The sequence below is a fragment of the Mus pahari genome, chromosome 6, assembly GCF_900095145.1.
Source record: "Mus pahari chromosome 6, PAHARI_EIJ_v1.1, whole genome shotgun sequence".
NCBI classification, from domain to species: Eukaryota; Metazoa; Chordata; class Mammalia; order Rodentia; family Muridae; genus Mus; species Mus pahari.
Window position 1 is genome coordinate 81148284 of NC_034595.1, and position 14537 is coordinate 81162820.

Sequence of the window (14537 nt, forward strand, 5' to 3'; positions counted from 1 at the left end):
CTGGCATCAGGCTCTTACAATGTCCTATTCTAGACCATGAGAGTGGCACCTCGAAACCTCTAATCATTCCCTTAAGCTTGAGGAGACCATAGCTCCATCTTGTCTTCCTGACTTGTTCTGAGTCACAATCTCTGGCAGTTACCGTGGATTCCAGGAATTACAGGTCTGATAAACATTGTGGGTTTGTAGTCAAAACTATGCCTCAAACAGCAGCAACTTTGCTACTCTGCAGAAGGTTCTGTACAATCCATAATGATTACCCAGGCCACAGCTGGAGCAAGACTGCTTTTGCCACCAACCATTGTCCCTTCCATAAACTCAGAGCTCTCCTGAGCGCCGTGAGCACAGGGTGGAGGGCTGCTGCTTCCTGTCTCTTGCATGATGGCTGTATGAAATCGACTTCTGTCCTGCGTCAACCACTTTTTTTTTCTGTTTTGTCTTTTGGGGTGAATGGCCAGGCATGATTTACTGAGTCAGACTTCTGGCCTAGAACTCAATATGACATTAATAATAGCATTGAGTTGTTAAAATATTCTGAACTTGGCCTGAAATCCTGGCTTCTCTGTCAGTAATTTTTTATATTGATTTATTTTATGTGTATGACTGTTTTGCTTGTGTATATGGATGTGTACCACATGTGCATGGTGTCCTTGGAGGTCAGAAGAAATCCACTGATCTCCCTGGAACTGAAGTTATGACTAGTGTGAGCAATCATATGGAATGCTGGAAACCGAACCTGGGTCCTCTGCAAGGGTAACAAGGGCTGTTGAGCCATCTCTCCAAAACGATCCAGTTTTTTGGAGACATGATCTTGCTGTAAGGTAGCTATCCTCCTGCTTCAGCCTCCCACATATCGAGACTACAGGCTTGCACCATCATGTCCCAGGTCACCATTTATCTTCTTTTTATTATTTAATTAATGTATATGTGTACACTGTAGCTGTCTTCAGACACACCAGAAGAAGAGGGCATTGGATCCCATTACAGATGGTTGTGAGCTACCATGTGGGTGCTGGGAATTGAACCCAGGACCTCTGGAAAATCAACCAGTGCTCTTAACCGCTGAGCCATCACTCCAGCCCCCACCCCATTTATCTTTTTAATATTATAAAAAGATATAATGTATATAAAAATACACTATACGGTAAAGTGTAACATCACTTTGTAGGCGTTTTCAAAGCAGGCCCCTCACTTCAAAATAATTTGGACAAAATAATCGCCCTGATCACAGAGTAGTTTAAGAGATTAGTCTCATGTATGGAAAGTGGAATGCAAAATCAAATGGGGTATTACCAAACTTTGATTGGCCATAGTCACAGACCAAAAGATATTGTTATTTAGTGTCTCCAGTTCCCCACTCCTCTATAAATAGGTAATATAACAATTACTTCAAAGACTGTGCTGTAGTTGAACAATATGCAGGACTTAGCGCAATGTCTCAGAGCTACTAAGCATTCAAAGCATGTTGATGATAATAATAAAAAACATTAAAACTTGATTCATGTCAGGCTCTATTCTAGGTAGTGAGTACAAACAGAAGAGCTGGAAAGATGGCTCCGCAGGTAAGAGCGTTTGCTGCTTTTCCAGAGGACCCAAGATCAGTTCCCAGCACTCAGGTCAGTTGGCTCCCAACTGCCTGAAACTCCATCTCCAGGAGATCTGACGCCCTCTTCTGGCCTCCACAGGCACCTGCATTCACATGCACATCCAGACACAGAAACACGTAAGTACACATAACTATAAATAAATCTTTACACAAGGACAATCCTGCAATAAGCATATATACCTTATGTTGTGCATCCAAATCCTAAAAGGGGACATTTTATGACAGGGGTACTCCTGATGACCAGGATGCTCTCAAAGACAAGGTATCTTAGGTGTGGTCTTGAGGATGCCCCACCCACAAGGTAGTATTTCAATTGGAACCTGGATGACAAGAAAGAACACAGTGGGAAATGAAGGGGAGAACAATCTAAACAAAGAGAGGGACAAATCCAAAGGTCTGGAGATGGAATGCACTGGGCTTGTTTTGGGGTGGTGGCCAGGCCAGCATGGCTAGAGTGAACTGACAAGCACAGCAGTGGCGTCAGTGAGGCTGGTGTCACAGGCTGGGGCGGGGTCCTGGGGGCCAATAAAGGCATAGGGTTTAGATTGTATTAAGAGTGGTGAAAAACCTTCAGAGGAGTTTAGAGAATGACAATATCGAATTCACATTTTAAAGCGCCCACTCTGGCTTCTCCGTGGAGAAGGGTGCGGTGCTGGAGTTCACTAAAACGACACTGGTGGTGAGGCCAGACTACAGAGGGACAGAGGGGTCCTGGAGCAGAGGGATGGTTGGAACATGGATCAAAACCAGATGATTCTTTTTTTCTGCGACAGAAAGGATGAGTTTTGTGGAAACGATCAGAGAATTCTTACACTGGGTTAGACTGCGACACAATGACAGTACTAGGGGAACTGAGAGGAGTGGCTAATGAGCTGGGAGCCATGAGGGAGGTTAAAGGGAGGGTGGGACAGGAGTAGATGTGAGAGGCCACTGGTCTTTGTGAATGAGTGGTGTAACCCTGAGCTGTCGTGAGAGGCTGTGACTAGTTCATTTTTAAGTTAGCATTGTCTTAACTCATATTCCAGAAAACTGTGACTCTGAGAAGTTAAATGACTTCTTCAAGATCACACAGCTAGAAACGGTTTTAAAAAAGAAAACAAACAACAGGATGTGCTCACTAACGAGAGTGCTGAGAGGAAAACTGAGCATAGAAATAAGCCAGCAGGGCACTGGTGGGTAAGGCTGGGCCAGATCACTAAAGGCCTGGAGCATCAGAGTGAACAGACTTGTCTTCCTTCCTCTGCAGGTAAGGGTGAGGTCTGTGCTTTGGAGACTGTCCTGTGAACAGCACCATGGTCAGCAGTGGGACTTTGGAAAGTGCCTGGCTGGATTAAAAGCTCAGGACTTTTTATTTAAAAAGTATAGTGTTGACACTGTAGATACTGGGGATACAATTATAAGCAAACCAAACACAATTCTTGTCCACATGAGAGTTTTTGTTGCTGTTGCTGGTTTTTTTTTTTTTTTTTTTTTTTTGAGAGAGAGAGCCTCATTATGCAGCCATGGCTAGCCTGGAACTGTCTATGTAGATATGTTTGCTTCTGCCTGCTGAGACTAAAGGCATGTGCCGCCAGGCCCGGTCACATGGGCATGTAACTAATCAAATAAGCATGCAAACAAGCATAGAACCTAAACCCCAAGGGCCAAGTACAAGAAAGTTGGTTAACTTAGGAGCCGTGATTTGACCTACAGAGGGGATACAACCTCCTTATTGAGACCTAACCATCTACTGACACTACTTCTAGGTCGTACTTTGCTGAGGAACTCACTGTGAATTTAGGCAAATAAGTCATTGCCTTTCTGAGCCTCAGTTTCCCCATACATAAAGGAGCACCGGTGCCATCTTAATTTTCCTTCTATCCAGGCGCTTTGACCTTTTTCCACTGTCCACGGGTCCAGGAGTGGGTTAGTTCTCAGTAGTCATGGCAACCGCCTGGACGTTAAAAGTAAAGCGATCACAGAAAGTGACGTAACCAATATGCGTCCGACTTGCCAGATTATAACATGGCCACCACAGAAACAACTGACCCAGTCTCCCCCTTAGATAACTACAGCTGACCAGGCCCGAGGCCCGCTGCAGGTCACGAAAAATAAAAACGAGCCACTACGGCCAACAACACTTCCGGACACTCCTACCGGGCCCTCCGCTCCTCCCGTCTCGCTGTTAGGTACCCGCTCACCGCCTGTGACTTCCGTTTGTTGACCGGAAGATTGACAGCCCGTCCGTCCAATCACAAGCGGACCCGCCCCAAAACCCAACGAGGAGAGGCCTTGAAAGCAGGAAGTTCCGCCTATCACAATTGTATGACGTCATAACCGCCATGGCCAGCTATCCAGACGGACAGGTGAGTTGTAGTGGCCCCTGCGTCAGTATCTGGGCTTTGTCTATAGATCCGGTACCGCTCTCCTCTTCGGCTCTTTCTCCCCACTTGGTCCGCAGCCTTTTCACGCGGAGGTTCACTTCAACAAGACCCTGCGTGAGCGAGAACCAAGAGGGCCAGTCCGTCGCGCTCGTTTTACGTCACGTACGACCACTCGACGGGTTGTTTCTATTGCGCAAAACGAGCTGTGGGGGTTTTTGCACTGAATAGATCCGGGCTGGACCGGACCGGGGTGCATAACTCAGGTCTCCGTGGGGCGGAGTCCTCTGTGCTCCCGAGGCGTCTAGAGCTCTTTTTTCCCTTGGAGTCTTTCTGGGCGTTACTTGATAAAAACAAGTTTCCCTACTCACTCAGCACTATGTCCTATGAGAGTAATCGGGACAATCAGTGGTAGGAGGTGCCAGAAGTGAGATTACACCTCTCACGGTTGTCCAGCATCATTTCACTCGTAGGAAAAGTGAAACCCAGAGAAGATACGGAGTTTATCTAAATGACCAGGTAGTTAGGCAGCAGAGCCAAGGTCAGAGCCTGGGTTGTCTGCAAGTGCTTCTTCCTTATCTCTAGCCTGCCTTGAACCAGCCGGGAACATCATTTCAGTGTGATTTTGTGTGTATGTGTGTGTGTGTGTGTCTTTGCCGCATTAGTTTTTCCGAGCCAGTTTCCTCTTATAAAATGGACCAAGTAGTAGAGTCCACCCCTCACAGAGTTATCAGGAAGAACGATGTGATTCTTGTAAGCATATGCTATGCTATACGGTAAAGTGTAACATCACTTTGTAGGTGTTTTCAAAGCAGGCCCCTCACTTCAAAATAATTTGGACAAAATAATCGCCCTGGTCACAGAGTAGTTTAAGAGATCAGTCTCATGTATGGAAAGTGGAATGCAAAATCAAATGGGGGTATTACCAAGCTTTGGTTGGCCATAGTCACAGACCAAAAGATATTTAAAGGCCTATGCAGTTAATACAGCATTTCTTACATGAACTTTGTGTGTGTGTTGGGGGTGGGGGGAGGGCGGCTACACATGTGCACATGCACAGGAATTATTTTTTCTCTATCATGTGGGTCTTGGGGATCAATCTTCTTGGACCTGGCAGCAAGCCCCTTTACCCACTGATTGATCTTGCTGGCCCCTACACAGCAGTTGGGCCCCTATTGTGTCCATATGAAGACCCTGTAAGCATGCAGGGCTTATTATTTTAACTTACAGCTAAAGAGCAAAGGCTTAGAGGTCACACATAGCAAATGAGGGTGAGGCCAGGGTTAGAGCTTTGAATTCCATTTATTGCATACTTGGCAGAAGTGAGTAGAGGCCAATGTGGGCTCCAAGTAGGAAGAACTACCACAGCTGTGCTTCCCATACTCCATTCCACTTGCTGGGTTTTGTGAGATGTTAATGGGTGCTCTTGATAGAGGAGGATTCTGTGGCTAAGCAAGCTTGGGAGCTGCTCTGTTAAATCAGTGTGGTAATGATCACTGTAGATCTCCCAGGAAGGCATAGAATGCATCATAGTCCTAAAAAGTTTCTCAAGCAGGGACCACCCTACCCCATCTGTTTTGTATTATGGCTGCTCATTGTTTTGTGACACACTGGTGTTCCACGGGGGCTCAGGGTGGGAAAGTATTCCCACAGTACATATTTTTAGTGGCTGGTTTGTATCAGAATTACCTGAGAGCTTGTTTAAAGGACAGATTTGGGCCCCATTTAAGACCTGCTCTGAGCTTAGATGGCACAGGTCCCACCCCCACATTGTGAGAGGGCTGTGTGCTTACCTGGGGGGGAGGCAGTGAGCATCTGGAACCAAAGGTTGACAAGTGAGTAGCTGCCTCAGTTGTTCCCCAACTTATTTCTGAGGGCGTCTCTCACTGAACAGGGGACTCATGAGCCAGGTTATCTAGCTAGTGAGCCCCAGAGATTCCAGGGATCTTCATTGCCTCTGCCTCCCCTGGCACGCTTTGCCATATCTGGCTGAGGATCCATACAAGTAAGTTGTCTTGCTTGCATCATACCCTATACCAGTGGAGCGATCCTCCTAGTCCCAGTAATCCACGTCTTAATAAGTGTTAGGGATGATTTGTGTACACTCTAGAAGCAGTGACCTGGCCTAGAATCCAGCTCTACCCACTTAAATATTATATGCCCTTGGCTACATCATGTAAGAACTCGGGGCTTTAATTCTCTTACCACAGAAAGGGAGAAATAGGGCCTGTGGAAAGGGTGCAAGAAGAGTGGGATGCAGCACAGCTTGAAGGGAGCTCTGCAGTCACGGGTGCATAGGGCGTGGCGTGGTGGTGATGCTTGCTGCCATTGCCGTGACGATTACTTTGCCATGCTGCCTGGGCTTCTGTTCAGGGCAGAATACTGAAAGGGCGCACTAGGTGGAAATGTCTGGAATAGAAGAAGAAATGTAGCTTTCATCCTCACCTTAGAGTTGTCCGCCTCCTCATCCCAGGTGTTCTAAGAAAGGAAAACTGCTTTTTTGAAGTCATGCAAAGGCGCAGGCAGTGCTGCCTCCCTTCCACCCACTGGATACTTCCGGAGGATTACAGCCGTTGGTGGGAGTCACAGTTCCTGTGATTTTCCATTGCCTCCGGCCCAGGGTGCTCAAGCGCTGCCTTGGTATTGGAGTAGCAAAGGTCGAGTGCCGTTTGGTTCAGTGGGGGGAGCCTGCTTGATGGAACTCAGTGCTTAAGAGCTTGGTCTCTGAGCCAGAGCGACTGGTCTGCACATCCCTACTCTGCCAACTTGCTTACAGAAGTTTGTTGTAAAGACCTGAAGTTCGGTTTCCTGTTCTGTAGAAAGGGGTCATAGCAGTACCTACACCAGACTTCACTGTGAAGTGAGATAGAGTCAAGTGTGGCATGTAGTAAGTACTCCACATGGGAGAGGAGTGCAGATGTGTAGACTGTGTTAAGTGGGAGTGGATTTAAGGTGTTAGGCTAGTACAGGAACACAGCCCAGGGGTGGGGCAGGAAGAACCCCCAGGAGGTGTAAGCTGGGGGAATAAAAAAGTTCTATTCCATCTAAGGAAATAATGTTACAAAGACCAGGAAGTAAGCAAGAAAATGCAGTCAATAGTATGTTTTTCTTAGTGGCTTGTTTGTATCAGAATTACCTGAGCACGTATTTAGAGAATAAGAAAGTCCAATATTTGGGGGGGGGGGCAGTTTTAAAATCAGTCTGGTTTTAATGATGAGGGACCAGAGACAAGAAAAAAAGACCAGAAATATAAGCAAGGGCCAAATCCCAAAGGGATTTGAGAGGGCTGATTTCCTCCTAAGAGTATTGAGGGAGGAGAGCTGGTGAAAGGGTTTGTCACATTTGTCCCTCGGAGCTGTAACTATGGGGCCTTGAAAGAAGAGATGGAAATGGGAGGGGTGAGGCAAGGGGCGGTTTCAAAGCCATAGAAATCCTCTGCATGAAAGGACAACTGATGTGACAGGCTGTTGGGAGGAATTGCTGAAGGAAAGCGTTTACTTTGGGTGACAGAGGAAGAAAGGGAAGGCCCCTGAGAGGTCTCAAAGGGTTTGATTTGGATGACTCGGAGGCAGGAGATGGGAGCAAAGACGCATACGGTGGGAGGGAAGGTCAGGAGGCTGTTGGGCATGTGGGACTGCAGGGACTGCAGCTCAGGTCAGGGGAGATGAAGCTGGAAAGAAAGATTTTGGAGTGTCAGCACAGAGATGGTAATTAAAGTCTTGGGACAGTTCTTGGCTTGTTGTTCATTGGTTGCATGTTTCTGTCCTTTAAATATTTTAGAAGGCTCTGCTGGTGGTTGCCAGACCATTCCTTCTGACTTCTTGTGGCTGTTTAACCCCTTAGCTCAGGCTTCTTCCTCTCCCGTCAGGCACTTGAAAGGCAGCTCTGAGCAGGCTTGCCTTAGCAGTGTAGTCTTCTCTTCCTCATGAGGAGTCAGTATGGACCGGCTTTGATACCTCTGAGCCTCTCAAGGGCTTGGAGGCAGAAGGAGGAGGCCTTGGAGGTAAAAGAGTGCAGGAATTTCTGAATCAGGGGGTCTGAGCTCTCTTGTCACCTGCAGGAGTGCAAACAGACTCTGTCAACTGTGAGGTTGAACTGAGCTATCTTGAGGTCTAGGTGCCACAGTCAAAAAAGGAAGTGAACTGAGATTCTCTCCTGTGTCCAGTGGAAAGCCATGGGACCTGACAGGTGTTTGACACAGACATATGCTGGGCCCTCGTGTGTGCAGGTGCTATTTGGAGTCCATTTCTCATTTTAGCTGTATGATTTAAAATATACTAGACGGTGGACCTCTTCATTTTCTCGTCTCTAAAATGGGGATGTGCATTTAGCTTTCAGGATCAAGGAACCAGCAAAAGCTGATTAACTTAAAGCACCTTACAGAGCCTCAAAACCCCGAAATATACCAAATATAGCTTACTTTTCTCAGCTAGGACCTAGAGATAATTTTTTCTGTGATGCTTCAGAAACCATGGTTACTGAACTCTTGCCTTTTGCCCTCCACCCCCAGTTTGTGTTTATGGGTCTGAAATGCTGCTAGAAAATGTCTGCATAGACCTGGGAGGGGAGCACGGAATCAAAGACCTGCCTCTCGTTTCTGCTTCAGACCTTAACTTGCAATCCAGTGACCCCAGGACCAACCCAGAGCCTTACACAAGCTTCCTCCCCAGCCTGTTGTGCCTTCGTTGATGGTTCTGCCTTGTTCATCATGTGCAAGCTGAACCCTGAGTCATTCTAAACACTTGGCTTTCTTCACCCCACCCGCCCCCATCTCTTGCCTAATCCAATTAGTTGCCAAGTCATGTCTATCTCTGAAATAGCTTCAGAATCCGCTCGTTCTTCCCATCCCTGCGCCTGCTGTCTGGTTCATGCCCTGCCTGCCCAGCACCTGGGCTGCTGCCTTCCCCCAACCCCCAGCTCATCCTCCAAACCCACATTGGCTAATTCTCCCAACAAGACTCACAGCACATCCCCCCCCTCCTGTGGAAACCCTTCTGTGTGCTCTGCTTTCTCCTGCATAACTCTGCAGAACAGTGCTTATCTGTATATAAGCACTATCTATGGAGGCTTACAGGTACCAGGCACTGTGCTGGGCCTGCGGATGAGGATGGTGGTGGTGGTGATGATGGTATTGATGATGATGATGAAAGAAACTCTGCCTGCCCCCAGGGAACTTCTTGGGTGAGGGAGACACTGGACAGGCACGGATAACTCACCCACCAACTGAAAAGCAGCAGGAGTGGTAATTGACCAGGGAGGGCGTGATGGGCCTCCCTTTCTGGGTTCACTGTGTGCTCTTGCCATTTCCTGACCACACCATGCTCGCTCATAAGTCTGCTTTGTCTGTCGTCTTGTGTGTATAGTGTCCCTCTCTGCTTCTTTTGGTAGAGAATACCTCTGCATCTTTTGAAGACCAGCATGTCACTACTAGCTTTGATCAAAGCAATTTTGGGGGAGAGGGATAGATAAATACATAAAGATAAATAAACAGTGCGCATGCTTGTTTGTTTATTTGGTTTGTGCTCTTCCAGACATATGTAGGGATGGGACATGGAATACTCTGGGCCTCCAGAGCCCCTAGCTCGTAATGCGCTGAGGTAGACAGGAGAGGAAATGTAGCCATAAACACTGTCGGTCTCTTCCAGGAGACCTAGCTTCTGCACCCGGCTCCACACAGTCTATGTGTGACTTCTCTGAACTCAGGTTTCCTCTCCTCTAGAGGGGCACTGACATTAATAGTTACTGCTTGTCAAGATCTTGTCCCATCACGCTTCGTGTGACAAGCCTCATTTCATTCCTGTAGCAGACAGTGTGAGGCAGTCATTGTTACCTCAGGCTCCTGAGGCTTAGTGAAGGTTAGTGAGCTCCCAGTGCACTGGTACCTTTTCCTGAACATACCTCTTTCATTCAGAGAGACTGAACTTTTTCCAGACCTAGCAGAGAAGTTAATGTGCCTTGAGATCAGTAAAGGCCAGGTACTCGATCTGCTGTTGTGTACTCAACCTGTATAAGTTTAACCTGCCTTGAAGAGAACAATGTAACCAACCTTCCCTGCCTTGGATTCCTCATGCAGTCAGCTTCCATGACCCAAGCTAAATGCAGAGCTTTACATTAAAGTTATACACTCCTATGCCCGACCCAGAACAATGTGTGTGTGTTGTAGTTATTTGCTGGAGCAGCCAATGTCTCTGCAAGGTGTTGAGCACTGCTCTGGGGCAATGAGATAACTTCTTATACAACCCTGCTAAAGATCTCTGTAGAGAAGGGTTCCCTAAGAGCTGCATGGTGGTGTGTGCCTTTAGTCCCAGCACTTGGGAGGCAGAGGCAGGCAGATCTCTGAGTTTGAAGCCAGCCTGGCCTACAAAGTGAGTTTCAGGACAGCCAGGGATACACAGAGAAACCCTGTCTCAAAAACAAAACTAAACTAAACAAAACAAAAGTGTCCTTCATTTCCTTCGTGGGCCATTTTTTTCTGTGCTGTTCAGTAAATAAAGAGCAAAGATGTCTATTTGAGTCCAACAGAAGACACCAGTAGAGGTGGAGACACCTCAGCCGCTTTTGTCCCCTCACTCCAACAGTAGTTGCTCCGTTTTTGTTCCTTATTAAATGAGGTGGTGGTGGTGGTGGTGGTGGTGGTTGCTCTGTTGTTTGTTTTGAGGCAAGGTTTCTCTCTATAGCCCTGACTGTCTTGAAACTCTCTCTATAGACCAGACTGGCCTTGAACTCACAGAGATCCCATCTCCTGAGTGCTGGGATTACAGGTGCATGTGCGCCCCATACCTGACTCCCTACTGTGTTAGTGATGAAGTTTGTGTCCCCAGCATGATTGATTTATCTAAACTCACATGAGCATCCGAAGAGCCCTAGGAAAAAGGGATTCTTAATTTTGGACATCTTGGTCCCCCAAACAGACAAGGAACAAATGGAATCTCCCCAAAGCTCCTTCCTAGTCTACCTGCAGGGTGGAGAGACCCCAAGGACAAGGGAAATAGGATGCCTCAGATTGGCTAGACTGGTAGGCAAGCCCCAGGAGCGGGGGCATGTACACACCCACGCTTATTCTTTTATTCTTTTTCTCTCTCTCAACGCCCAGTGTGGCTCCACTTGTCAGTCACAAGGAGCCAGCGGGTGCTCCCAAAAGCCTGTTGCCTCTGTTCCTTCTCTTTGGCTCTCAGACTGCTCTTACTGTGGGGAATTCTGTCTCCTGAAGCTCACAGGCATACAGAGCAATTGAAAACTGTACTTAAAGGGATTGGAGCTAAAATATCATTGAGACAGACTTATAAACTATAAGATATATTGTCTCTGGTATCCTAACCATAGGACACTCGTATGATTCAGGAGTCTTGGGAAAGAATTGGTGACCAGTTACATTGCTCTATACAACCAGTTCAACTAAAACATTTGCTCCTTTGGAACCAGGTTGGGTTAGCCATACAGATTTCCAAAAGAAAAAGAGGTGTCCCAGGAATGTCTCCTATTGAATCTTTTCCATCTCCACTGCTTCTGCCAACTGGTAACATAATAAATTATCCACACCTGTTAAGTGGCCTTAAGGAAGCTTCTAAGGCAGGAGAACTGGTGCCTGCATTTCCAGTCTAGAGTAGGACCAAGCCCTGCCCATTTGCCACCTAAAGATCTCACAAAACTTGTTACAAAGAATGAGGTTCAAACCATTTTACTAGATGAGTAATGGTGTTATTGCAAATACATATAAGTGATACCTTTTGACTGGCAAGCCCTTATAAAAACAATTTTTACCACTGGTCAATAATGGCTTCAGGAATGACTGAGCAAATACCTGTCCATTGCTGCTTATAACCCAGGGCAACACACACACACACACACACACACACACACACACACACACACACACACTGCTACTTATGATCAATTAATCAGACAAGGAAAAGTTGGAACCCAGGCTCAGCAGCTTTCAAGCCCTGGGCTACTACAATGGCTACAATGTTCCTGATCCTAATACTTCTTCAGGGTCCCTTTCCACTCTCAGACAAAAGTCTACAGAGCCCTTTATAGACCATGTTGGTCACCCACACAGCAAGCTATAGAGACACAGACAGATAATAAAGATGTTACTGTCACTTTATCTTTCATTAGCTCACAAAAAATGCAAATTCTGACTGCAAAACAAACAAAAGTTCCTTTCCTGGCAGTGGTCCTGTAGCTTTTTAATCCCAACACTCAGAAGGCAGAGGCAGGCTGATTTCTGTGAGTTTGAGGCCAGCCTGGTCTATAGAGCTGGTTCTAGGACAGCCAAGGCTACACAAAGAAACTATCTCGAAAAAATAAAACAAAACCCCTCTTCTTCATTGTGTACTTGCCAATCTTTTTCATGGTATACTGATAGGATAAAAGCCCACAAGGGCTGGTGAAATGGCTCAGCGGGAAAGAGCACCAACTGTTCTTCTGAAGGTCCTCAGTTCAAATCCCAGCAACCATATGGTGGCTCACCATCCGTAACAAGATCTGATGCCCTCTTCTGGAGTGTCTGAAGACAGCTACAGTGTACTTACATATAAAAAATAAATAAATCTTTAAAAAAAGAAAAAAAGCCCACAAAAGGCCTTGGCACAGAGGGGCTGCAGGCTTAGACACTGCAGCAGCCTTGTAGCCCTCTGGGTTTCAGATGTGGAAAAAGAGATCATTTCCAAAAACCGTGTAAACAAAACTTACTGATAATGCCAGTGTGGTTAACCCCTTCCTAAAACAGGCCCTGATGGGGAAATGGTTGCTCTGGGCCAGTCAGGGTCCATCTAGAGGTGATAGCGAAGGCAATCCAGTTTTGGGGAACACAAGACTGAGTGCCAAAGGTGGCTGAATGATACAAGCAGACCCTCTTTGATTTCCAGCCTTTGGTGCCAGCGCCCTCCCCCTGTGCTGCTTCTGTGGTACCTCTGCCGCATGCCACCCAGCTCTGTCCCAAACCTAAAACATTAAGAGATTTACCTAAAGTAATTACAGATTAGATTTATCTATAGTTAAAGATATAAAATTAGATGTAGGAGGAGAGGGAAAGAGGCACCCACAGATGTGTGAGAATCCCGTCCAGCGAACGTCTGACTTGACTTTAGATAAATCAGACTGGACTCTAAAATGAGTTTGGCTTGCCCACAGCTCTTTCACTAGTCAGGTTACAGTTTATTCCCAGCTGCTCCAAGAAATTCCAAATTAGCAAAATTGATTGTTATTCTGTACGCAACCCCCAGACCCTTGATAATGGTTGCTAAGCCAAGAACTTGATTCCTCAGAGCACAGTGGACTCAGTTGGTGTTTGTATGACTGTATCCCCATGAAGGGTATTAGAGACACAACAGCTGGCATTTCTATTATAGCTAAATAATCCTGGCCTTCCAGTTGGCACATTCAGTACCCAGTTTTAGATTTTCAGTGAGTTAGAGACAAAAGTAATAGTTTTCTAAAATCAAGCTGCCATTTTTCATCCCGTTATGTCACCCTTACCTTTCTCCCCTGGGGTGGGTAGCTCCTTGTCTCAATGGGGTAGTGACAGTTCTGTATTTGAATGTCCTTTGCCCTTGGGGCCATGAGAAATATCTACCCAAACTTTCCTGGATAGAAGCTCCCCCTAATTGGGGAGATCAATGGTCAGTGAATAGGAACAAACTTAGATAGCTATATCAGTTAATCCAGGAACAACTTCAGACAGACCGTATAGAAGCATTATTTAGTGCATGGAATAATCCTGTCTTCTGTACTTCCCAAAAGCCTATTAAATGGAGGCTTTCACATGGTCTCTGTGCTGCTAATGCTTGCCTTTATTTCTTGGTGCCACCCCCATTAGAGTTCACTCAGAGCTACCATATTATAGTTACTGACTTAAAATGCTACTTTCTTTTTACTGTTATATTACATGCTGATGATATGAATTTTCAGTGCCTACTGTCATAAGCAAGCACCTATCTCACTTCCAATGAAAAGTACTTTGCCAGCCTCCAGTAGGAGGTATACAGTACCTACCATGAATTCACCTTACTGGACAAAACTGGCCTGATACTTACATATTTCATTATATGGATGATATCCTATTATGCCAAGTCTGGCATGGCTGCAGAAGGGATGATGTGACATGGTTCCTGCCCCTGGAGCAGAGCCAACTAGACTTGGGTCTTCTCAAGTGCTGACAGTTGCTGTAGGAGTAAGGCTTCTTTACATGATGATGTACATATTTTACTTCATGTTCCTCCTTTGGGGAATATTCCCCCTGCCAAGGTTATTGGGGAATGTTCTCCAGGCCAAGGTTAATAGCTCTGCAACAATCTGAAACAGCATGATTCTGGGATGTTTCTCTGCAAAATGGTAATGCTGTGACCTTAAGACTGTGGGAAAGAACTCTGAAAACATGAGTTCAAAAATATATAAATTAGTGTAAGAACTGTTCTTTACAGGATTGCTCAATTGTGCAAAATAGAAGGATTCAGTGTGAATTGTATGAGGGGCTTCATGGACCTGAAACAGAGAACAGAGGCAGCTGCACTAGAGTCAGTCAGGAAGATGTTAAGGAAGGAGATGTGATTTGGTCAATAGAGGGAAAA

The 14537-nt window shown here is 46.2% G+C and overlaps 1 protein-coding gene across 1 annotated transcript in view; it reads left to right on the plus strand.

Moving 5' to 3' along the window:
* Nucleotides 1-3862: 3862 nt before the first annotated feature.
* The window catches only part of Pef1 (penta-EF-hand domain containing 1), a 24352-nt gene continuing 13677 nt past the window's right edge, over nucleotides 3863-14537 (plus strand). The window contains exon 1 of the mRNA XM_021200532.1: nucleotides 3863-3951. Within this exon, the coding sequence (XP_021056191.1) occupies nucleotides 3928-3951 (24 nt within the window). The 5' untranslated portion in view covers nucleotides 3863-3927. The remainder of the gene's footprint in view (nucleotides 3952-14537) is intronic.